Source organism: Plectrocnemia conspersa, unplaced genomic scaffold (genome assembly GCF_051122295.1).
Source record: "Plectrocnemia conspersa isolate PC_06_02 unplaced genomic scaffold, ASM5112229v1 ptg000013l, whole genome shotgun sequence".
Lineage (NCBI taxonomy): Eukaryota > Metazoa > Arthropoda > Insecta > Trichoptera > Polycentropodidae > Plectrocnemia > Plectrocnemia conspersa.
The window spans coordinates 12,573,670-12,600,992 of record NW_028277177.1 but is presented as its reverse complement, the minus strand read 5'-3'; the positions used below and the strand labels follow the sequence as shown (position 1 = coordinate 12,600,992).

The following is a 27,323-nucleotide window of genomic DNA, read 5'->3' as shown; positions in this document are numbered from 1 at the left end:
TACTTTGAAGGATCGAAAAGTCTGAGAGTTAGTTAAAAAAATTAGCGCTGAAATTGTTGGGGTGGTAATTAAAATAACCTGCGAAAACATAAGTTTATATTTATTAAAAATGAGAGTAGTGCTCAGTGTTTATATCAAATGCAACAGTTTTTCTCCATATGTATTTTCCAAAATATATTTACGGAATCCTTCAATCATTTCTCTTTCATTTAATTGTACTCTGATTGATAACTTTTTAATTTTCACTTCCCTAAAAATAAATTAAGTATTAACATATTTAGGCTAATTTTTTTGATTAAGTACGTGAGAGCAATACGCCAACTCATTGTCTTTGCTATCAAGAATTTTATTTAATGATTCTTTAGATTTTGTATAAAATGTAATTGAGTACTCAAGTATATTTTGTTCTATATTGAAGCCCAAAATGCTGTCTTTTTTTACAGATTTTGTACTGATCAATGCTGCGGTTGTGTAGGTCCAAATTTGAAGCATCACACATCAATTTTAGGTCAAATAAAAATTCTGTAGACGTGAATTTTCTTTTCAAGTTATCATAAATTCATTTATTATATTTATTATAGGATCATGGATTGCTTCTTTAAAATAATACATAAGGGAATTAAAATTTTGCAATACAGCCAAAGCTTCACGTAAACAAAATGATACCCATCGGGTATTTAGAATTCTTTTAATTTAAAGCAGTTCAGTCCAAGTAATTCTGTACATAAATGCAACTCGAAGCATGTGATAACTAAAATTCAATAATGAATGATTTGCATCTATTAAGTTTTCTTGACAGCGTCATCTACTAATAATTATAGTAAATAATTATATTTCAATAAAATTTTGCATCATATCACAGTAGTGTCATCGCACGTCAGAGGAACAAAAAACTATAAAATATCATATCGAATTTAATTTTTGCTTGGATTATATAACTGTGATATTTTATATTTGGACTTGGTAGTGAATGCTTTTTTATTATTAAAAATTTGAGTGCCGCTGCCGGGGCTCGAACCTGCAACTTCAGAGTTACTAATCTGAGACGTTACAGACTGCGCTATTTCATACCTAATATTGTATTTCACACGTCAAGTAAATTATTTTAAGCCAAAACTAATTTTATCTGACATGAAAAAGTTTTTAGGGCATAAATCGAAATATTGACGTATCGCGTCTTACGTTAGTGATTGATGGCGCAGCGCCATCGCGATTTTTCGCACAAAAACACCAAAAATAGCGAGTCTTTTCGCGTCCTCGCGGTTCTATCAACACTTCGCATCCGAGAAGACTATAAATCTTCGACGATATTGAAGGTTCTATTCCGTTTCTGACGCCAACGCAAACAATTACTAATGGATCTGCACATCGGAACTTTCCCAACTTTTTCTTCGCTGGGCGTTTTTCATCATCCTTGAAACATTTCGCGTAGGATAATACTCTCATATTAATTATAAGAAGCACGTTTTGAATAGGAAATTCAGTCCAGTTGTAAATAATTAATTAAATCGCCGTGACGATACATAATGAAAAGTAACGGCGGAATAAATTTAAGTCGTATACTTACGCTTTTGGCGCGCCGCCAAATCCTTTGCAACTTTCTTCGATCAAGACGAATTGTACTAAATACTTCATAATGTTAATTCATGAGAGTAATAAAAAAGAATTTCTAAGAATCTGAATACTTTTTTATTTATTTAATCCCGTTATAATCAAACACTATAATTATATTAGTAGCAAATCTCGTTCGGTTAACGCTCTCTCAGTCGCGAGAAACTTTTAATTTAAGTTAGATTGTGTTTTAAGTAGTTTTAGTAATGTAAAAGTTTCTTTGTTTGAAATATTAAACAAATTTAATTTATTCTATTTTAAATTAAGTTTTAATATATTTTTCGTTAGATAGCAAAATATATTGTTTAATATAATAAATGTAATGGAGAGAAAAGGGCTATTTTAAAAGTATTTAGATTCAACTGATCTACACTGTCAAAAGAAACTTTCTCCCTCAGTCACTTTGTTATCTAAAGAGTTTATATTATCAATGTTTTGTATTTAGTTTGTTGTAAATTTGTTCTAAAAAGGTAGAATATATAACCATGAGAAAATATTTTTTTTAATATAAAAATATGAATTATATTATCACATATTTTTATAGAGATTATCGTTTCGCTTTCTATGTATGAAATAATATTTATTTTGTCATTTAGTTCTAATTATTATTTTTTCATTAGACAATTATTGTTAAATTAAGAACATAATAAAAAAATCAACAGGCAACAATAATTTTTAGAAAAGCTCCCTTAATTGTATCTTTTTATGAAGTATAATTTTAAAGAGCTTTCAAGCTTAACCTATTTTGATTAACAAGCATTTTTTTATTTTTCCTTTAATAAATCTTAAGAAAATATTGTCATTTTAATTCTAATAATAGTTAAGATATTTACATAAAACTTAATCGATAATTAATAAATTACTCTCAATAAAAAATATAACAATAGCTACTTGTGATCACGTAGTTTAAATTCCTTTCACTGTAATTACGGTTAATATTAACAATTTTTATCTCAAGGATTTTTAAATATAATTCGTGTATAATATGTGTAGGTTTATACGTCCATAAAAATACATAAAAAAACACTTGAAAACATCAAATAATAAACATTTGAGTTAAAAAATATATATTTATCTTAAATTGTGTGGTAATGGTAATTAAAAGTAATGCCTCATACTGCTGATTTTTTACTAATTATATTTATCCAACAGAATATTTCACTTGAAAAATAATATATAAAGCGCAAAACTCATAAAATAAAATATTTATGTTAAATTCTTCGAATTGAAAATGAACAATATATAAAAGTTATCACTGGCAATTCACTGGCGAAACAATTCATCACCTCGATAGAAATATAATTTTTCTTTGCTATAGAAAAATTAGTATATAAAAGAAACACAATTAAAACACATCAAACAATTAACATTAAACAACGATTGAATTATTAAATAATTGAACATAAATACTTCAATTGTAATTTTCTTCATTTGGAAATTTGTAATCATTTTGATTTAATTAATATCCTGTCACTCAGTGCTAATTATAATAATAACACTAGGAATGTTAGTGACGCAATTCGTTAAAAATACAAATAAAATTCATTTAAAAATATGTATACATACATATGTATACAATAATTACGTTTTTTTTATTATATATAATTTATTTGTTGATAAAGTTGCCATAACAGTGGCAAATAGTTAAATTTACAATATACGAAAAGCTCAAATAATTTTAACTTACTTATAAAATAATTAGAAAAAAACATTTAAAAATAATATAAGCTCAAAACTTGCAACCAGACAAGATAAATTATAAACATTTAAAGTTATTATAACAAATCTTATCTTATCTTATCTATAACTTTTAAGATATGTTTTGGCATATTGTTACATTTTAATTTTAGTGATTTTATAGCATAATCCCATATGCTTGATAACAATTAATATAATGGAGAATTTATAAAAAATCTGGCCAGATTGGTTATATTATTATATTAGGTAATACTGAAATCAAAGTCTATTTTTTTTTTTGATATCATTGTTTTTTAATTTCAATAATCAAAACTTTAATTTTTTTTAAATAAACATTTCTCACTTCTCGATCGATTTTTTAATTCCATTAGAGGTTTATGTTGGGAGTTTTGTTGCAAATTATTCCATTATCCTTTTTACATCGTCTGCATTTTGATTTTTTATTACGTCTAGGAAGTGTTGCATCGATCGAAATAAATGGTAGATGGAAGGAGTAAAGTCTGGGGAATATTGTGCATTAAATAAAACCTCCCAGCCAAGTTCTTTGCTTTTATCGAGTCAATTTCACCACATAGGGACGTGAATTGTTGCGTTATTTATTTATTTTATTAATTTGCTTAGTATATATAGATAATAGTATATACACTAAATAAATATAATTAAATCATACATATACAATTTAACAAAAACAATATAAAAAAATACTTTATTATTATAATTTATTTCTTAATTCACGAAGGTGCTGTAGAAATAGTTAACTTCTGTTGACAAGTCTAGGTATTTTTGACTTCCTCGTGGAGGTGTTCTGAAGCTTTCAATGGGTCATGATGAGAAGCAATCACAGCTGTATCGTCTGCAAATGTCGCTATTGTTATTGAACCTATATTTGGGAGTTCAGCTGAAGATATATTAGGTAGAGTACCGGTCACAATATACTTCCCTGTGGAACTCCGGAGTTGATTTATTTCAGCTCCGTGCACTCCACGTTGATTTTCACACAAAAGTATCTACCTCTTATGTAGGACTATAATATTTTATAAATTTTGTTTGGCACATTTACTTTTTGCCCTCGAAATCATTACAGATTTTTTATAATCCTACCGACTCGCTCTATAGTCCCCTGGCAATTTCTGAATTTAAATTGGTGATCTAGTAACAGTTTTACGAACATTTTTAACAGCACAAGTAACATACTTAGTTGTTTTCTCGGTGTTGCTATTATTTTTACATTTGCTACTTTTTAGGATGAGGGATTTGACGTTAAATATTATTATCATAATTTTCATTTCTTTTTCCGATAATTATTTTAGCAATTTTCCTGATATTAAGTCACACAGATTTGTATCTGATAATATTATTTTTTTTAATTATTTTACTTTAAATCTCTGAAATATTGTGGATCAAAATTATAAACAATATAGGAAAAGAATTGTACAAAGCGACAGTGAAAAATAACTCTAGTTGGTCTTCACATTCAAACAGCAGATTGGAAAGCCACACTGAAAATTTATACAAATAAAAACTTAAAATCATCATGTAATATTAAAAAAAAAATATAGAAGAAGCTACGCAAAAAGTGGCAACAATCACAAGTAGTATCATTGATATAAATCAGAAGAAGAAAATAAAATAGCATGATTCTAGCATATTTCAACATATGTATAACATAAAAATCCATTGTTATATAACTTTCCTTGAACTCTCAAAGAATTCAGCAACAATATACAATAGAGATTGTAGACAATTTAAAATTAATCAGGAATAATAATACTGTGTTTAATTACCGAGTTTTATTATAGTTGTTATTTGTGTACCAAAATAATTTGGCAAGGTTTCTATCCAACAAATCCGGATTCTCATATGTGTATTAATTTATCGAACACGGTTTCAGCGTAATGGAATCCCGGATTATGTCTGGTATACACGAAATAAGCAATATAGCGACGCTCACCGCGTCATGTTTACGCGAAATAGATTTCGCGCGTTGCGGTTAAGTGGCTTTCGGTATACCCTGTATTCGGGGGGCGCAATGGCGGTGAGTCGTGACAGTTTTATTCGTATCATAAATACGGCTTTTTTCCTCGTGTTTCTTCATTATTGCCGTCGGGCGCCGAATTTTCTCCAATTTATCCGACCATCCGGCCGCTGCCACCGCGAGCAGCGAAAATCGTTAAAAGTTTCCTGGTGCGCTTTTCCGCGACGAGACGTCCTTTAACGCTGTATATACTTACTTTCAAACGTGCAATATAGGTGTATGTATAAGATTTTAGAGCTTTTGAAATATATTTAAAAAGGTTTCTTTGAAAATAGCGTATTTTCCATATTTTATTACCATGAGAAAACAGTTTTGAAAGTTTCTACTATATCCGGCCCCTCTTTTACCTGACTTAGAAGCACAAAATAACTATGAATTGGTATATCAGTACCAGCTGTCTTTCGGAAATAAAGCTAGCAATATCAGCAGTTAAACAAATATTTATAAATAATTTATATCGTCGACTTACAACATGTAAAATTGATATAAATCAAGCTTCATTTGATATTCATAAGCACATACATAGACACACTAAGATCAAAATAGTGTAGTCCGTAAGACTGACTAGTAACTTAGGGACTAGAATTTGCATTTATAAAAATGCACTATAATTAAAAACAGCCCCATCTGCAAAACAACATCTATTGATTATAAATTAGAATCCATATAATAATTTAAATGTATTTATATATATATATATATACATCAGTGGCGTGGGGTCCATATATGCGATAAACTGACGTTTCATGGTTTTTTAATATATTTAGTAGAATTGGTGAACTTTCCAGATATCCTTTACTTAGTTAATAGAGCAACATTAAAAATCAAATGGCAAATGTCTCGCCAGTAATCTAAAAATGTATCATAATTAAACTAATCGATCCTCTTGGTTAATTATAATTTAAAATATGTTAATGTATGTACTAATTAAAATTATACATATTTACATTACTACCAAATTATAATCAGACTGTTTTAATTTTTTATTAAAGTAGAGTTACATTTATACGAATAAATAACAAGTAAAATGAGCAAAAAAATTATCTTCTCCCATCTTAAATAAATATTTTGATTTTCTTTAATGACATCAAGAGGGTTATTTTTAATGGCCCATTTTCTGACCCATGGTCCAGTTTGGGAAACTGTCCGAATCTCCGATCGTCAAGTACGTCAACATAATAAATGCACTTCTGCGATAAGTAATATAGAGCAATACATTAAATGTTTATCTAGTCTCGTTATAGCATTTTATTTCCACCGCACAACATTTTTTTTTATAGTGACCTTCTTTGTAATAATTATTTTCTTCACTTTTTTATTTGGGGATCAATCAGTATATATTCGTATGTTAGATCTATGTATGTCAACATGCAGTACTCAGTTATAAGGATGTGTGAAAAACATTTATTATTCATTTATAAGTCAGCTTCAGCATTAATTATGAGACAACAATATTGCTAAATATTGCTGGCATCCGAAAACGATTGCGTAGGATTAAATTATTCCTCTCAGTTCATTGATATAAGACTTATTAATTCTGTATAAGATAAAAGATTATTTAAACATGATAAGATATTCAAGAATAGTTAAGATCACGTTACAGATTTATTTTTGTGGTAACACAGAAACACTGCCATTGCGGCAGGACTTATTAAAATAATATTCGCTCTCTTTTTGTTACTACAAAGTGCCTTTACAGCATTTGCACCCCGACCAAAAGAGTTCTAGACCTTTTTGTATGTGCGCACGTGTGAAAATTGCCAAACTTTAAATTCGCCATGTGCACGAAGGTTAAAAATGAATTAAGCGTCCGTCCCCCGTTCAGTATGCGTGAAGACGCACATCCCACGCGAGCATCTCTTCTCTTCCTGCGCCGTTCAAAAAGGAAGTTGCCGCCTTGTGGAAATATTTTAATAATGTAATAGTTCATAACGCTGAGTACTCTCGCGCATATTTACATATTTTATTCGTCGGCGCCATGGGAACGAAGGGCCCGATAGGCATTCGAGTGAAAATGAATTTTCACCTCGGTGAACTTCGCCCGAATGTGTATGTATGTGTGTATGTGTATTCTCACTCTTCAGAGAACCTTAGAATTGTAATGTCGTGCTTTTTTTCGAGTGCGCCACTTGTGGTTAAAAGGGTTTACTCGAGTTTGAGTGCTCAGAGTGTGTTGCTTTTCAAATAAGGCGACACGTACACGTGAACGTTTAAAATATTTTTAAATGCCGGCTAATGACAGAAAGCGACATTGCGAGTGAAAAACTAAAGAAAACTACGCATTGTGAAAATGTGCGCTGAAAATGCCTGACTTTAAATCTGGTACATTTTATATTTTTTAATCTATTTTTAGTACTTACTGATTGACCGATGTAATAACACTAAACTGCGACTATTGTACACATTGTATCGTAACCGATTTTGATAATGTAACTTACAATAACAAGATTATGTGGTATTTATTTTATTATAAATATAAATTTGCTCCCGCAGCTGGAATTGAATCCCTTTAGATTGTCACTCTATTAATAATCTAAATAATTTATAAAAAAAAAACAGTTTTATTTTTATCTATAATATATCCTTTATTTAGTCTATTTTCGTTGTACCGTTATAGCTGATGGATATTGCGAGCTGCTTTTAACTAATCTTCGTCTTAAAGACAATGGGGTTTACACTGCTTTTGAAATTTTACAGGCAAACTTCTTTTGAACGTTGTTTCATTGTCTTTGATTAAGAAACGTAAAGTGTTTATCGTATTACAATAACGTTTGAATACAGCTACTTTATGGAAGACTTTTTAATGCCTTTTAATACATAAAAAAAATCCTAATGGGTTTGAATATAGAGCCTTTGGTTAAATACTTGTGGATTTAAATAATTATGTTAAATTATAATAATTCTAGAAAATAAAAATCAAAAAACGATATACATTTGAAGTATAATTTTACAAGGCGTGTCATTAGCTTTAATAAAAGCTGTATGTTACCCTTTTTGGCATATTATAAAGTAATGCCTAACCTATGGAAGAAGATTTTCTCAACTTTATTAAATTATTTTTCACAGCCAAAATTATGATTTTCTGTTGCGTTAGTAAATCTTATTTTTTAAATATATTTCAAATGCTGATTTTGAAGAGATAGCGTATCTTTTTATGTGCGAGTATGCAAAAATAAATTGTTATCTGTAGAAATAATTCATATAAAATATATATTATATTAATGAACTGTTACTAGAGACCCCCATTCCAAATATTTGTGTACCGAATATATTTGCCGTTTTTTTTTAAATTAGTATTTATTCATATTTCTGATAAATATTTTTAAATTTTCAGTTCATAAATAACACAAAAAAAAAAATTTATATAAGCACATTTGTATATTGCTTCTTAAATCTTAGTGTATTATAACTAGATATTACAATAATACCGAAATTTTTAATACCGGTATTACCAAGAAAAAAAAACAGTTAATACTGGTTTACCTATATAATTATTATTTTAATTAAAAAAAAACGGAAACTCGTGAGTGTGACTACTGATAGAGCAGCAAGTTTAACTGAAAAAAAACTAAAAAAGAAAATAAAGAACGAAATTAGTGAGAAATTTATTGTATATTTTTAATATGTAGAAACATCAAAAAGCGTTGTGCAAAAACGTGCTACAGGTTGTATACGTCACATCTTGTATTGTTAAATTAGTTAATTTTATTCGATCAAGGAGTCTGAATCATAGATAATTTATTAGTTTTCTTCATGATCTCGGTTCCGAATATTCTGATATCCTTTACCACAGCCAAATTCTTTGTTTTAGTTTGGGAAAAGTTCTTCGGCGGATATGGGAAGTAAAAAATTATATAATTATATTTTTAGAAATGAAACATATATCAGATTCTCCCGAATGTAAAAACCATAACTGGCTTTCTGATTTTGCCTTTGCTCTTGAAATACTCACTCATTTAAATGTCCGTAACGAGCTTTTGCAGGAAAAAACTAATATGCATATAATTTATTAATAAATGTAAAGACATTACAGTTAAAACTCAATTTATTTAAGCAACTATTATTAAAAAAATCACTTTCCGACAGTTAGAAATTAAATATTTTCACTAGTAAATTTGACGAATATGTAGATATCGTTACTAGATTAAGTAAAGAAGTTGTCGATTGTTCATTAACCATTTTCGGTAGACGTTGAAAGCATAGCCAGTGAATTTTAACTTGAAATTATAAACCTGCAATGAAATATGCTCATTTTATAAATCATTAGACTCGAATAGCTTTGCAAATCTGAAAAAAAAATCCTGAAAATGTTCGTTATTTTTGGATAGACGTACATTTGTGAACATACATTTTTAATATTAAGCTATAACAAAAACTCTTTGAGAATGTGTATTATTGATAAACATTGAAGAGCAGCGTTAAGAATTTTAACAATAAAATTTACCCCAGACATCCAAAAAATTATGAGTGATGTTAATTTTACTTTAGCCATTAAATTTTGATATGTATAAACGTTTAATGTTTTGAGAAAATATTTTGATTTTAAATATCTAAGACTCGATAAATTTAGTTTTATATACGATTCGTGTCTTATAAAAAAAATAATGCTCTTTAAGATTCTTTTTAATTAAAAAAAATGTTTTAATTATAAATCCAATTAATGTGTTTATATATTTTATTTGAATCAAAATCTTTTTATTAGTTACATTTGAATACAAACTCTTAATACAATTTTTCAAACGATTAATTTTTCTTCTGTTTAATATTTTATTTACGTTGTTATGTATCGCGCAATATAATAATTGTATATACGAAAAAAATGGAGCATTTCTTAAGAATAAGGTAATTTTTGTACTTTTTTATGGTTTAATTAAAAATTAATGTAAATATCAATCTTTCAATAAATTGCACCATAATTGTTATATCAATTGTATGTGTTGTTGTAACGATTCATATATATATTGATTATATGTTTTTCACAATATGAAAATTATACGTACTGGTCATTTTATGGTTTAATGAAAAATTAAGTTATATATGTAAAAAAAAAAATTATTTGCTCACTTCTGCTCTAAAGCAATATGTATTTGTATTTATATTTAAGGTTGTTTTTATCGTAGTCACAGTTACACGATATTAGTTAGTAAATATGGTATCGTAAAATATTTTTTATAATATTTTCTGTAATGAAAATGAGTGTTTAATTTTTGATATCTTAAGCCTAATATGTATTTTCTTAAAATAAATATAAATATGTGTAATATATATTATTTTGAATGACTAGTTTTACTACGGGCAGACATATGTTGAAATAGGTCTAATTAATTGTTTATTAAATAATATTTTTTACAGCGACTATCAAAAATATTCCACCTGAATCTTGAAAATCTCCCAAATTATTCGTTACAGAGAAATAATAATGATGACATAATATTAATATTTTGCAAATTATTTTTTAGCTAAGTGTATTTTTTATGTTCACAGTGACGAGGCTCAACAAGTGCATCCGAGTGGAGGAGCCACAGACCAAGAAGACTGGAGAAGAGTCAGATTGGAGTCAGGAAACGACGATTGCTGCGGCCAGCATAGCGATCATCACAGAAGAAAGGTCAGATTTTTCACAAACTTTTTCCCCCATTGTCCGACAGATTGATATTTGGAAATTTTTCAATAACTTCGACGTAAGATCAGATATGCAATATTAAATCGGCTCTCCGGTAAAAGTCTCAAACTTTCCGAAGATATTTAATTCGAAGCCGGTCGCGCTCATTTCGCAACAAACTTTGCCAATAATTCTCGCCACTCCCCCTGCGGACTTTTATCGGATTTTTTTGTACGAAGACATTATTCATGCGAAACGCAAATGTATACGTAACGATTATAATAGGTTTAGTATTAACGCGTTTTTATAGTAATATTATACGTGGTTTATCCATGCAGTTGCAATTGTATAAAACATTGTACACTTTATACATAAAACATTTTCATTTTTGTGGGATGGAAATCTAGTTTGCATTTAACGGCATTACGTATTTACGAATTACAAAATAGAAATACTACATTTTTTACAAGCGTCCGTGTGACGTAAAGTACGCTCGGGATAAGGATGCGGGTTTGTTATTGTGTGCGTGTACATGTATATGAGAGGGAGAAGCGATGTAGCGTGTACTTCGTTGTCTCGCTTTCTCTTTTAAGGACAGTCGCTGATTCGTCAACGCTGGTATTCGTCATTAAAGTGCAGTGTGGCACAGAAGTTCGATCTTCTCTAGTGATTAATTTTAAATAATTTTGTGTTGATATTGGTTTAACCCAGATATGCCCACTGTCCCATGGGTAGGTCACTAAACTCGTGCCACTGTTTTTTATTTATAAATGAAATTTTAAGAGAACAAAATGTCTTGGGCATATCTGGCTTAATTGCTATCAAACCTTCAAATATACACTGTAAGTTATTCGTTCTCTTACCCGTGGATTAAAATATTATAATTATTTGTTGTTGGTTTTTTTACACTATTCTCTGTAAGGCTTAAAAAAGTTATTATTCTTATCGTTGCGCTAATGATAATTTTTTAATTTATTAAATGGATTCTAATGATTTAATAGAGTCGTCGAGCCATTTAACAATCTGCGAATAATTTCTTTCCCCATTTAATAACATTTTGCTTTTGAAGAATAGCTAAAGACTTCATTATTTTTTTGACTAGTGAAAGATTTTGAACTTTGCGAATATTTAATTAATGACATCAATGTCTGGTTTCTTCGATTATATAATATATTTTTAACTGTCCGTTGAAATTTCCAACTTAGCTCAGATCTATGTATGTTAAATAAACATATATTTTCTTTTAAAATAAAAAAAATTAAATATTCTGAGCGACATTGTTTTGAGCCACACAGTTCACGCAAACAATAACAAACCGGAATCCTTATCCCGAGCGTACTCTAACAGAGTTATCTTAATTTTTAGTGCGAGTTTTGGTAAATGATCTATTCCTGCGAATGAAATACCATTCATAGCTAGTGAACTCATTACAAAATGTTTTGACAAGCGTTTATTTAAAATACAAACAGTGTTCATAACTGTTCAAAAGATTAGCCTTGGACGCTTAAAAAGAGAGCAAGTGCGAGATTTGTATGACATTTAAATCAATAAAGTTGTTCTGCTCACAAAATATTTAAAGTCGTATGGTGGCTATGTTGAAAGATATATAAATCTATAAGTATTTTGTAATACTTGACAATCATAAAAAAACTGTTAGGTTTGCTTTCAAAAAGGCCGTTTTTAATCTGTTTTAACGACCAACGGCAATTTATTTCCAAAAAATTTTAAGCGTTTCTGTAATTGGTCATCCCGCCGAAAAAGGGCGAAAAACAAAATTCTACTATAATTATTAAAAAATATTATGCTAATAAATCATTAATTCCAGCCGGCATGTAATATACAAAAATAGGTTTTAAACGCTTAAGCCGAAAAAAAGGCATTTGTAGAAATTGAACACCACCGTGAAAAAACCTTTTTTGAAAATTAAATCAAGTACCCGCCATGAGTCAGAACTCTTTCAAAATGTCCGCTTGTAATCTTGTTGCCAACGGAAATTGGATCTAGAACCCAACGGCCACCTTTTTGTAATTGCCCGTTCCACCAAAAAGAGCGGAAAACCAAATCTGATATTAAGGGGGCCATAAGTATAAATAAAGAAGCGCTGGCAGACAACAATCATTTTGATTGAATATCATCAGAGCATTTAAAGTTAAGGTACCTTAACTTTAAATGCTCTTTAGCTTGGACTATCACCAAGAGGTGGCCGAACCAGTTTCAGACCAACGTATATCGCCGCTTCTCTCTTCGCATCCAGAGTAAACCGCACCGGAAACGCCTGGAAATTACGGACGCACTTATGGAAATCGTTTCTAAATTGTTGCACGACAAACTTTGTTTTAGTAAAAAAAACATCTTGAACCCAAAGTCATAACATATTTTCTGGATTTTGAATATTTAGTTTACAAATATTGTACAATAAATAAATTAATTAGATTTCTCAAAAAATATAATTTAAAATTATTTTTTAATGGAATAGTTTATTTTTATCTACCCTTAAAACGTTGGTCGTTTAAGTTAAACAGCAAAATTGATGATTCACAAGCGGTTGAGCAGAAAAAAACGCCATGACTCAACCAAATATTAATTGCCATTGTAGTCTTTCGTTATGAGAAAAGTCGTTACGTGTCGGCACACTCCAAGACGTGGCATTATCCTTTTACGAATAACCTTCAAAAGCCCCCTGGGGGCGATAGGCTTCGCGGCTGATCCTGACAGATTACAGGACGCCTCGGCAAGGACGTTGGCTAAAGGCTGCACTGAGCTAAAACCATTTCTCACTTGTTATGTTCTAAGGCCGTGGCGAAGGAGAAAAATCGGTAAAAAGCTCGCGCGTTAAGTAAATTCTGTCGGTGGGATGAGGTGCCATAAAATCAGATTTCGACGTTCAATTCGGAAGCTCTTTTGATATCGGAGATGGCTGTGTTTATTTTTCAAGCTACAGAGGGTGCATTTTGAGTGGTACTAAACTGATTATTTGCTATATTGAACCAAAATTCTATCTCTCACTTTATATTTTAATTTATCCTTGATTAAGTTGCTCAAGCAAAATTAGTTATTGATAAAGCCAATCTATCTTATGCGATGGATTATTAAAAATAATCTCGAATATAAATTTCCATTTCACGGGTCTCTGCACCTATTGTTTCTTTCTACTACTACGATTTTTTCACTCTACCTTGTATTTGATAAAATTTGAAGTGATGATAGTACGTATTTTTTTAACCCTTCCCAACGTGCAGGGCTGTGATAGAGTAAAGAATAGAAGCTTTTTATATGTATAAAAAATTGCATCATGGTTGATTTTCAGCACTATTTTGGTAAAATAGAAAAATATCGTACAAATTTTTTTAAGGTTTATTTCTGGATAAAAATTCATCTTCAGCTAATTGCTTAAATTTCTATTATTTTGATTGCAAAATATTTTACATAGTAGACAGTAGTTTCTTTTAGCTTACTCCATGTTGACCATTCTCGTGGAAAATGCTCTTTTAATAATTTATTTTTCATTTCAGAATGAATCATCGATTCTTGAAAGTCTAGTATATTTTGGTAAATCTTTATAAATACTTAGGAATTTTTAAAAGCTGTTCGTTTTTTAAGATTTATATACTTATTTGAGATTACTCGTGGCCAAGTACAGGTCATCATAATTTATATTAGAGTTGAGAACAGAACCTGTATCTAAATCATCGATTGCATCATGGTCTTTCGAAGTCAATTCTTCTCCAGGTATTTCATTTATATTTTGTTCTACAGTAACAACAGGTCCATATGTAATATTCACTTCTTTTTTTTTGAGCTTGCAAATCCGTTTGACGCTGATTTTCTAATTGAAACTATTCACAACAGTCAGCTGCAAGTGTTACGTTCTCTTTATATTCAAATCTGAAAAATGTTGTTATGGATTGACGACCTTTTAACTCTCTTTTACAGTGAAGTTTTCCCGTCTGAAAACCAGATTTATTTTTGTAATTTGAATCAGACATTATGATCGAAATTTAATTTTTATTCTGAAAAAATGACAATAATAAACTATTTTTATCAAACTAACAGAAATATTAAAAAAAGGCTTTATATTTACAAGTCCATTTATATAATATATTCATATTTTAGAAATAATTTATTAAATTTTATTTTTTTATCTTAAATATAAACACCGGCATAACTAGCGGAACACAAAGAGAATAGTATGTTTTTTAACTTTATTGACTGCTTTATTTATTTTAGTTCGAATTTTTAGATTTTTTTCAAACTTTCCTTCACTATTTTAAAATTACAAAAAAATGATTTTTTTTAATTGTAAAAGAATAAGTAAGTGAAATTACAGAATTTTTTGGACTAAAGTGTTTTATTAAATTTATAGTCATTTTTTTCTGTTTTGCTAAATATGCTGGTATGTACATGTTATATTAATAATTAATAACCTAAAAACTAGGAAATCGTTAATTTCGTATAATGGTTGTTGGTTTTGTATTGCAAGTTTTTTTTAAAATTAAAATTAAATGTGAAAAAATAATATAACAAAAGTATACGCGTGATGTATTAATTTATAAGGAAAGGTAGTTTTTATTTGATTGGCAGAGACAACATTAAATATTTCATATAGTGTTATATTTTAATTTTTAGCTGTAAATAGCTATCTTACTATTTAGCCTCTAATCTAAATATTAAAATAATCGGACATATCTTGTGTTGATATTAAATTTGCAGCTGAATAAACTCGGCGATATCCAAATTGTTGTTCCACTCGTCACTCCAACACGTACAAAAATGTAATGAATTATGAAATACATTCTTCATAAGATTAAAATTGTTTCTTTTGGAATAAAATAGTCTCAGATCTTGGTAGTATACCCTTACACGTCATAAAAATAAGTATTACATATAGAATTTGGTTCTTGGTAAGGCAATTGGTCTGTAATTGAGTCTTATTTTCCGGTGTTTTTTTAAACACCATTTTTGTAATTAAATCTTGTCCAAGAGCTTTTTTGCCGCTTAGGTCAATTTTATTTATAGAATTACCATCTCTCATTTTTATTTTCTTCGAATGGAAGTCGATTTGATGTGGTGCTTCTAGAAATGACTATCTTTTATTCAATTTTATAGACAGGATGCTAGAAGTAGTTTGAAAACTTTTATCTGGTAATCAGAGAATGCAATGGCTTTTTTTACTACGTATTTAAAAAAATGTATTATGTTTTGAGTAAATCGTTATAAAATTTAAGGTATATATTTGGATAAAATCTGCAATAAAAAGTGAGATTAAATTTTATTCATAAAATAAACAATATAAGTAAAATTAATTGCATTTTAAATGAGGCTTAACGCGATCCGCAGGGAATTACAAATTTATTTTCATTATCGGTAATGAAAGTCGTAATAAGAAAGATCATTTATTTCCAAACCTATGCAAGAAAAGACCATTTCTATCAAGTCATGTAATAAATTTGATTTTTATTAAACTTTATTAGTAATAATACAAGTATTATAATTTTGCTTCATTGTGATTCGATTCGACTTTCGCTCACAATGTTCCAATATGAAACGCATAAATTGAGAAAAGTATGATTGTATATATGTTGACAGGGATGCAAGTCAATGTGAGGGTGTGTATCTTATTTCAGTTACGTTTGTAGTCCTGTGGGATGGACCGATGTCCCAGATCCAATATGGTGAACAGTTGTACAGGTCCTCGGGTCATATACTCGGTTTCCTCATCAAATATTCAATCGTTCTCGATCCCCTCGAGCCTCGCGTTTCGTCGCCAATAATTCATAACTCCGAAGACAGATATAATCTTCTTTGTAAAACACTGAAATTTCAACGCTAATGAAAAAAAGCTTATCGCTTTGGCATATTTAATGAAGTACAGAACTTCAAACATATGTATTTTTACATAACGCATATTAGATATTTTATATATTTCATAAATTTATATTTTATGATACTGCTTTGAAAGGTTAGGTTATTCTTAAGCAACGTACAAAATAAATATATTTTTTCTATTATACGTAGTTTTTTATAAGTGGTTTAATAAAATATAAACAATCATTGCGATTTTTATGAAAAATAATATTTTTAATTTGATTAATATTGCAAATATGCTTTGGTATATAAAGCTATAATACTGATCATGTGTATGAGAATTTCAGAGTAGATGCAAATATATTTGGCAGCATAATATGCTTGAGATATTTATACAGTTTTAGTATTGATTTGTTTATAAAGCTGCTCAAATTTATACACGATTGCTTATAATATGCTTGTGATTAGTTTAATTCAATATCTCTAATGAGACATTATGAATATTCATATGCTCGCGGTTAGTTATATAGCTCAACGGTATAATTATTACATGTTAATTGGTGTTGATAGTATTTGTGTTAATTTACATAACGGTTATGGAGTGTCTGACGTAGAAGCAAATTATAGTATTTATATCGATATTTTCTCATAGGATGGGTCAGATTTTAATACACTTCATTATCGTTTGATTGGGGTTATAGTTTATTGCAAGATTTTATACAAAATCGATCAAATTGAACGTTAAGGCAACGGTTCGGAGGATGCACATCCGCCCTATTCTTTTTACGCCAAGGCAAAAGTGCAGCAATAAAACTTCTTCTCGAATCGCTTTAATCATGAAAAGTGTATCACGCGGGTCTCTTTTCCGACAATTGCATTTCTACGAAGAGAAATGGCAGACATGAACCGAGGAAATCTCGAAAGTATATTCTCTCTTCTCGCACATAGTATAATTAACTGGCGTCGTGTCGCAAGAACCCCGACGAATATTTCATTGTGCATTTGAAGTAAGCAATTTTCTTGATTATATTAAAATAAATATCATTTATTAAATGGCAAGATTGAATTTTTCACAGTACAAAATTTGCTATTTTTATATAAATTGATTAAGCAGTTGTATTCATTTTTGGAACCAAATCATTTCTAACGAGGGTGTAATTAAATAATTATTTTTAACAAGCAATCTGTATAAAATACATAAAATATTATTTTAGCAAATTAAAGAAAAACTATTGATTACAAAAGATATATGGTAGAGGAATTAAATTATATTTGAAGTGAATCATATAGATATGATAAATAAGGTAAGCTTGCGCGTAGATATTGATTTTATTTTGGATAAAAAATTACCTGAAATAAAATATAATCTCTCTGGTTACTGAACTTGGTTTTATCGCTTTAGGGCGGCAAATAATAAACAATTTTTTGTTCTTTGAATGCTCGCCTGAAATATTAAAAATTCATATTTAATAATATTTCCTTATGTTTTCCTAGAAGTATATTAATTATTTTTTAATGTTTTTTTTACCATTATCATATTATGTTTTCATATAATAATTAATACTTTCTAAACAATATTTATGGGAGTTTAAAGCTTATTATATAAATTAGGATTTAAATTGAAGCTCTACGACTATTGAATGTTGAGCTATACTTAAATTTAAAATATTTTAAGTCTTTAAATATTTTTTTGTTAACATAATAATTTAAATATTCACAAATATATTAAATAATTTATTTTTTACAAAATAATTCTAGTATCTGAATTAAATAATAAATTCTCGAATTTTACTAATTTATACATAAAACTGGTTTTTAAAACCAGACAAATTTATATTTTTTTCTAGAAAAATGTTAAATCGAGAATTCGCATTTCTCGTGTAATTTTCTGCTTTTTTCAAAATTTTCATAAAGACCTTTTTTGTACCACTGCATAAAAAGGTTAGGTCCGTGCTAGATGTTTGAATTTTTTGAATAGCAAGCAAATGTCTTCATGGCAAAAAAAATATGTTCTCAACAACTCGAATCGGCTTTGTATTAATAATCAGATAATATGAAACTGTTCCGCGTGAGAATCAGCAAATTGCAAAAATATATGGGGGTTTTTCACAATTAGTCGGCGAACTAAAATCTCGTTAATAATATCATTCAAGTAGGTATTTCATATTAATCTTATTAAACATATTAAAAATGTAAAATAGCAACACCCGTTGTTGACAATTTTCTCTAAGATTCAGGAATAAATACGAGAGCCGATTCCTTCGTAACTCGACGCTCTATAATCAATCGAATTTGATTGATTCGTTCTGGTCCCTTGATTATTTGCGTCCATTCAAACAAATCATTTTATTGAAGTTTCTTCTCTTCAACGATCATCCAGTTCTCTGATTATCAATAATGCCAATCAAAAAAAGAGATACATATATCAATTAAATAAATAAATACATGAAATTTGATCATTTTTAAAATGCCATTAAATACAGAAAAATGAATATCTCCACATGTAATGCAAAGAAAGGTCATGTATACCTTTTCATTCCCCAAAACCGAGGATATTAACTCGAGGCGAAGCGATGAAAAAACCAACACGCACACACATACACATACACGTGCATAAACCCATAATATACAGAATGCGGGAATCCTAACGAGAAAGGCCTCAAGTGAATTATGAATTTTCCGACCCGGAGCGGTAGCCTACGTGCGCGTACCCTCAAAAAACAAGGCGAAACTTTATCGAAACCGAACACAACCTGGCCGAATGATACACACAAAGCCATTACGCGTCGTTAAATATTAACGCGCGTTTCGCGAACATTAATTATTCGCGTTTTTCGTCCTTGGGTATTACATCCCAAGGAGATGATGCTTGATGATACCCCGGGCGAAATTTGCACAAGCTCCTCTCGGATTGTTGATCGCGAACTAATAAAGGGGTACACTTTCCTGAAAGACTGTTTGACGGTCTCGAGATTGATACATGTAAATTTGTAATGAACTGACAGGTATTTGCTCCGCGTTGCCCATCATAAAATACATTAGAACGGAGGATCGCAAACGTTTTAAACCACGACCTATTTTCTGTAACGAGATTTTGGGATATAGATATGTAACATATCTAACGTATATCTAACATTCAACAAAAAGAAGAACAAAAATGGCAAAGTGAATATATAAAAGCAAAGACACGATGGTTAACTATTAAAACCATAATATTGTATTTGTGGTACGTAGTTGATTGAACTCATTTCGGACACGTGGTGAAAGAGACTTACAAAACTAAGCATTCAAGCCCCTAAATTTTTGCACTTGTATTCTACACGTGTCTATAAGCATTTATATTCCACAATATAATACAAAAAAATAAATAAACTTTATCTGTCTGGTTTCAGAGATAATTACCCGTATTAATTCCTGCACTTGCTAACTTTAACCATTAAGTTTAACCATCGCAACGGTTGCCTTTAAATCTTCTAATGCTTTGTTGTATAAAAAAAAACTCTCTAAGCACTACATTTGCATGTGACATTTTCCAATTTGCTCAGTACCAGCTACATCGGTGTTTTTATTGTATCATAAGATGTAAGCTTAACGTAAAGCCGCAACTTTTAGTGGAGCGATTTGCATCTATTGCAGCTAAGTGCAACGATGTTCGACATCGGAACACCGCCTTAAGTGCTTTTTAAAACCCAACTGAAAATAATATTAAAAAGCTCTAGAAAGCTTAGGAATACGTATATTTATGATTTTATTTCGCTTTCGCCGTAAACGTTTAGCGAGTTAACCTTAAAGGATTAATGGTCGAGTTCAAATCCCAGCGCGATCGTGAAGCGAAAGTAATATTTTTTAATACTGCAATATATCAGCGTGCAGTGAGTTTAATAATTAAAAAGCGGAAAATTTTCCGTTGGGTAATTGGGGTCTCGGAAAGCGCCCGGACATAAAGAAAAACGAACATAATTTGCATCTTCCTTTTTTCATTTCTAATTTTTACAATTTTGCCGTATGATATTATACACAGGGAGAGGTTTCGTCGACAATGATATTATGTAGTTTTATATTATATATATATTAAGTGATGAGTCATGGCTGTAAAAAAACTGTTTTTGATACAAATTAAAAATATTTATATTTTATTATTAAATGAAAAGTAAAAGTAATAGTTTAATATAACTAAAATAAAATTGAAATAGCTAGTGAAAAAAAAAGTGATAAATTACTTAATTAGAAATTTTCATTAGGGTACGTTCTTTCTGTGCTAAAGAAAAAATGCTGCTGAAATTAACCGTTTAATTATTTCTGCTTATGACAATGAAAATAAACAGACAAACTGTAGCATATTGTTGTGAAATGGTGTATAAACTATTGTGAAAGACCGTATCATGTCGCTGATTAACTAGTTCAAAACATTGCAGGGCCACCAAATACGCTTAGGTCTAAGATAAGGTATTACAAATCAACAATTTTCTGAACTTTGAATCTTTACTTTCTAATTTTCTCCATATACTTGTACATTTAAATTGTATAAGTATATAAATTTTCTTATCACGTTGAGTTACTTATATGTTTAGTCATATTTATGTATTCTTATTTTGGTAAAATTTTGTTTAAATACAAATCAATACATCTTGATTGAACAGTTCTGCATGAATTTAGAATAAATAGATAGCTACATTTGATTTTGTATGACTTATATGTTGTACAATTCATTGTATAATATTTTTGAGTCTATAAGCAAATATTTATTCAATAAAACAATTCGATCTTTTATAAAACTTGAAAATATGTTTATAGGGTGTGTATATAGATCTCAATTTTTTAAATACTTTTTTATACAATTAAATTGAAAAAATCAATTGCTCAAAACTATGTTGTATTTTATGAAAGCACCGCTCAATTGATTATTATTTTTATTTTTATTAAATCAGTCCATATAATATGATATATTAATAAATAAACTAGGTAATATTTAAAAATAAAAAATATTTCACTCTTTAAAACAGCTTTGGGTTTAGGTATTTTTAAAGTTTTTTTTAAGTTTAAAATATATGATATCTAGAGATTAAAGTAAAATAACAGTTTTTAATTATAAAAAAATAATAAAAAATATATGTGACACCGGAAATGTTTTTTCATTTTATAGCTGAACTAGCATATACAAAGGCTCAAATATAGTAACGTTGTATAACACTAAATTATTTGCTAATTTTAAAGCAACTTAATTCATTGTTATTAAATGTGTATATAAAAAAAAATTGTAAACTCGAATTGGTTATATTAATTGGCTTTTTAACTGAAAATACATAAATATACTAATTATTATGAACATGTCTATAAACTATTTTCCGGGTTTCGCACGTCCTTATCTCTCACTCACTCTCATTACTTAACACACGAACGAGCGAAAGGAAAAGTATCTCACCGTACGCGCTTGATTATACACCCTCAAACTTTCTACTTTCAGATTTTTACTTGATAATTATTTCTACAGAATTTCTTTAGAAAAATGCCATTTCTTGAGATATCAGCAAATTTCATTGTGTTTTTTTTTTGTTAAGAATTACATTTGCATAAAAAAGGGTAGTAGTGAAAGATGTTTAAAAATATGCACGCTTTTTTGGAAGCTTTAAATTATGGTCAGAAGTATTTGAATGGCGAAATATTGGTTACGATTTTCTTAAATACTCTAATTAGCCTTATCTTAATTTTTTTAATCTAAGAAAAACATTTTTAATCAAAAGAAACCGCTTCGCGTATAAATCAGTAAATTGCAATAAATAATGGGGTTTTCCAGAGTTTGAAAATTTACCTGTCGACAAACTTAAATCTCGTTTGTTCAACAATCCATATAGCAGCAGCTTTTAATTGACAATTTTATTTTTAGTACTGATGCCCAAAACTTGTTCGTAACTTATCGCTCTATAATCAATCGATCTGCTCTGGTACTTTTTTATAGATTACTTGCGTCCATTTTAACTTATCATCATCAAGTCTGATTATTATTATCAAGATATCTATATAATTTGTCATATTATACATATTTTCTCGAAAACTCTAAATAAATTCCATTACTTAGATTAGTACATTATTATTTGCAGTGATTAATTATCATATGATACGAATATACTAAGCATATCTAATAAAATGTTTTTTAATAAAAAATAGCATTGAGAAACAATAACCACGCAGAGTGAAAATTTGTGATATTTTACACAAAAAAAAAATATTTTCATATTCTAATCTAATTCATTTTTGTGTTTTGCTTTTAAGTTATGAGTAGAAATTACAAGTGCAAAAAGTTGTCTGGTAAAAACAACAGCTACATTTTGTACATATCAATTTTTAAGGCCTTCACAGCTCTGAAAATAAAAAATACAGATCAATTATACATACATTGTTTCAATATTTTTCGTTCAGATTAAGTTTAAAAATTGTCTCTGATAATATTTTTTTTAGTTAATTAACCTTACTTATTAAATACAAAATTGTGCAATTTATCAGTTTTTTTATTAGGCACGTGAATGATCAATAAAAAATTAAATACATAGTAAAATAAAAACTCTCAATTTTATGGTTGTTTACCATGTGTAGTTAAATATATTACATCGTTATTTCAATTTAGTTGGGCATATTTTAATATATGTATCATACAAATTATTATATTAATAAACGTTTTTTAGGAATATATTGTTACACTGCATATGCTAATTATAGACTTATTCTTAATGTTCATACATAAAATAAAATACAATATAATTGTAAAAAAAGACACAATGAGAGTCATTATTATAGGTTATTTAATTTTAATTTAGCGCCAAAATTAATTTATTGGAAATTCATTAATTTCTCCAAACATTAAATACGATCCAATGACAGGGGCGATAATGAAATTCTTATCAATTTCTATCAAATAGGACACAAAGGACAAATTCGAGTAATTATATACAGGTTATTTGCTCATAAATCTGTGTCACGTTTTGACATCGCCCACGCCGTTCTCATCTAACTGCTACCCATGTCGACTGTCATCGCCGGACGCGACATAATTTAATTAATGTTCCTATTTTTTCATTAATATTAATTACAATATACAATATATAAACACACTCGTTTAATGCAAGTAATTATTTATTAAATAATGTTGCAAAATTGAATCCCTAATTGAATATCCGACAAAAGCTCTCGGCGCTAATAAAAGCTCGCATTTGCAACTAACAGTTTAAATATTGCGTTTGTGATTGGTAATTTGTATTAAATCCTTTGCCGTTAACCAATGATGGACATTTTATGACTAAAGCCTAATTTATAACAATTAAGGATATTTTTGACGCGCAAAGCATATTTTTACACAAATATTTAAACATTTTAAAGTATTCTTATTACGTGTAATATTATTGTTATTTTACCATTTTGTTACCAATCGCCGGAGTAGCCATTTGAATTATATATATTTTTCTTTGTTCGATATAATCGTTAGAATTATATCTAAATCATAAATAATTGTGCGTGTTGCTAAAATTATCAGAAAAGAGTATTGTATTTTAATTTAAAGAAATAAATAAATCTCTGGCACGACAAAAATTGAAAGACACTGAAGTCCATATAGAATTTGAACCCATATCTTTCTTTAGTCACATACCATTATTAATAATTTATATACAGCTCACACAAATTAAATAATTAAGCTCATATAAATCACTCCTGAAAACAATTATATTTGTATTCCATCGCATTCATTCCCCGTTAATATCCGTAAAACATTATTTTTTATTTATTTAAAATTTTATTAAAACATCATAGTATTATGTGCTTAAACAGTAAAGCAACTTATGGACCACTGTGTACCAAAAATAATTTTGGTGAAAAAATAAAAGTAATGAATTTCATCAGGGGGATTTGTGCGTATGTCATCATGAGTTGTCAGGGGCATCCGGTAATTAAAATTGTCTTCTGTGATAAACGAAAATAACAACGCGAAATATAAAACGAGCAAAAAACATATTTATGGGAATTAGGGGCTGTGTGTTTAGGTTTGTTTCAAAGGCTGTCCCGGCCAGAGCCTGAGCCTTATTCCATTTGGCCTGCAGTGAAATTACTGCCTTCGAACTTTCCCTCACTTCCTTCCTGCGGGATCGCGTTTCACGTCTGAGTATAGGTATGTACTTATAAACGTGCCGTACATATAGATATATACACTTGTGTATGTGTATGAGTGCGAACCGAACTTTGAAAAGCTCACGTCTGAAAAGCCTTTTCAGCATTGCTTTGTGGCGCAAAATTCGCGTCGACTGACATTTATTGCGAATATCAAGCTATTCATTTAATCATCTCTCGTGTATTTATTTACTTTTTTACTATCAATTTTCAACAATATTGCACATATTATATATATATTTATAGAAAAATTTAAATGTCAAACTTTATTCATTTTGTATTGACATTAAGCTTAAATTTTAAATTCAATTTAACCTTTGAGAAATGTTTCCATTATAATACGTTGGCGTCGAATGTAATGAGAAATAAAAGATGATCGGGCGTAACGATACCGACAAACGAATTTTTCGCCTAAAGCTCTTAAGCTTCGGTAACGCTATCCAACCTTCGTTTCTAAGTTTAAGGAAAATAATGTATTTTCCAAGGTTTCGTTCAGGTGTGCTTAGAACAGAAAATAAATACTTGATATAAGCTTATTTTGCGCGAGAATCATGTTCGTACGCTTTGTTGTTATGTACAAGAATTACCCATTAAGATGACATTGCTTATTATTATTTTAAATTTATTTGATTTTTTTATTAATTTAATTAGAAAGTTATTTTAAAATAAAATATTTATTAGTAAAAAATATATGAAGAACGCAAAACCAAAAAAATATTTATTACTATTTATGAATATGTGCGAGAATAATAAAAACCTTCTTTTCAGAATAAATATTATACAAAGGGTTTTTAAGGCTATGCTATGCATCCTTTTTATAAAAAAGTTAGCTATTTTAAGTTAGATTAATTTATAAAGTTAATTAATTTATCAATACATTACGTAATGATTCAGTTTATTATATAAATTAAGCACAGTTTTCTTGCTGAAAAATAAATATTTTTATATAACTGAAGATTTAAGATTTAAGAACTAAATATTCGGCCATAGATTTGTTGGACAAAACTTTTGAATTTATTATGAACATTTACCATAACCTTCATCCGTCCCTCAGGTATTTTTTTACTTTCTTTTTCCAACACATCTAAAAATAATAATATCTGTAATTCTGTGGCTTTTGTTTTAAAACTGTAATAATGTTATTATATAAACGCTAGTTTCACCGTTGGTGGTTTCACAGTTTAAATGTTATGTTAGAGCTGGATATATATATTTTTTCTATAGTAAGTTGGTCAGTATGGCTTTCCATTTCGTCGATCAATCATCCAGCTTATTGAGTAAGACGACGAAAGTTTTTATTCGAAAGAGCCATGCGTAGAAACGAAGACGAATCTAAAAATCGATGCTGACTCTTGATATATAAAATATTTATTAATTTATTTAAAATCTTACCTTTATGATTGTTACGATATATGATACATATATAAACGGATTTTTTTATATAATATACATATACTAACATTTTCCACAAATCTGGACCGATAATTATTCTTCAGTCTAAATCCATTTTTTTAATTTATATTTTTGTTGCATTATTGTCTTATTGTCATTATTAAATATTTCGACTCAAATCATAAATAAATCTTCAGTCAAATACTAACTCATATTACAATTAAAAAATTAGATTTGCCAGTACAGAAAACATTTCTGTGATTTAATTTAAAAATTAAGATTTATGACTATAGATCAGTGCTTGTGTTATTTTGCTTGAGTACACATTTGATTAGATTAACTTATTTTTTATGTATGTAATTTCAAGATTATTATTGATTATTTATTTGTCACAAATGTTTGAAGACGATCCGTGAAGTCAAATCCTGATTGATATAACTATATGTATACGTTGTCCTTGCTGTTTTTAAAAGTTATAAAACATTTTATAACTTTCGTCCGATCGATCACGTCTCAAGTATTTATATGGAAGATTGGCAGTTTACGTAAATATTGATGAAGTTTTCTTTTACGATTAACAAATATAATATTGAAAGTAAACATCAATATCGTATGTGTTCTAGAATATATTATAATATATTGCATATATGTAATATAAAAAATATTTTTGCTAGTTTAATATCGTTTTATAAGCAAGATATTTTGCGCTATCGATTTTAATAAACAAAAGCACGCTTTGCTCATAAAATACCATAAGCATTTCTGAGAAAAAGATCTTTGTAGTAGGCCCAAAGAATTTTCTCGGGTTTCATTCCTTTATATCAGTTGAGATGTTGCATATTTTGCATAGTCACGAACAATGTTATAAATTATTTATAGACAGCTAAAATATTTATTTTACTTAGTCGCTTAAAAATATTTTAAGAGGTAAGGTCCAAATATTTCTAACCAAAGAAAGATAGGAAAATATTCGCTTTTACTATTTTTAATGCATATTTAAAAAATTAAAATCAACATTTAATTTAA

General features: G+C 28.8%; 1 protein-coding gene across 1 annotated transcript in view; it reads left to right on the top strand.

Moving 5' to 3' along the window:
- The window catches only part of mAChR-A (muscarinic Acetylcholine Receptor, A-type), a 181,959-nt gene that overhangs the window by 85,331 nt on the left and 69,305 nt on the right, over positions 1–27,323 (top strand). Inside the window, exon 3 of the mRNA XM_088201694.1 lies at positions 10,829–10,952. Within this exon, the coding sequence (XP_088057820.1) occupies positions 10,829–10,952 (124 nt within the window). The remainder of the gene's footprint in view (positions 1–10,828; positions 10,953–27,323) is intronic.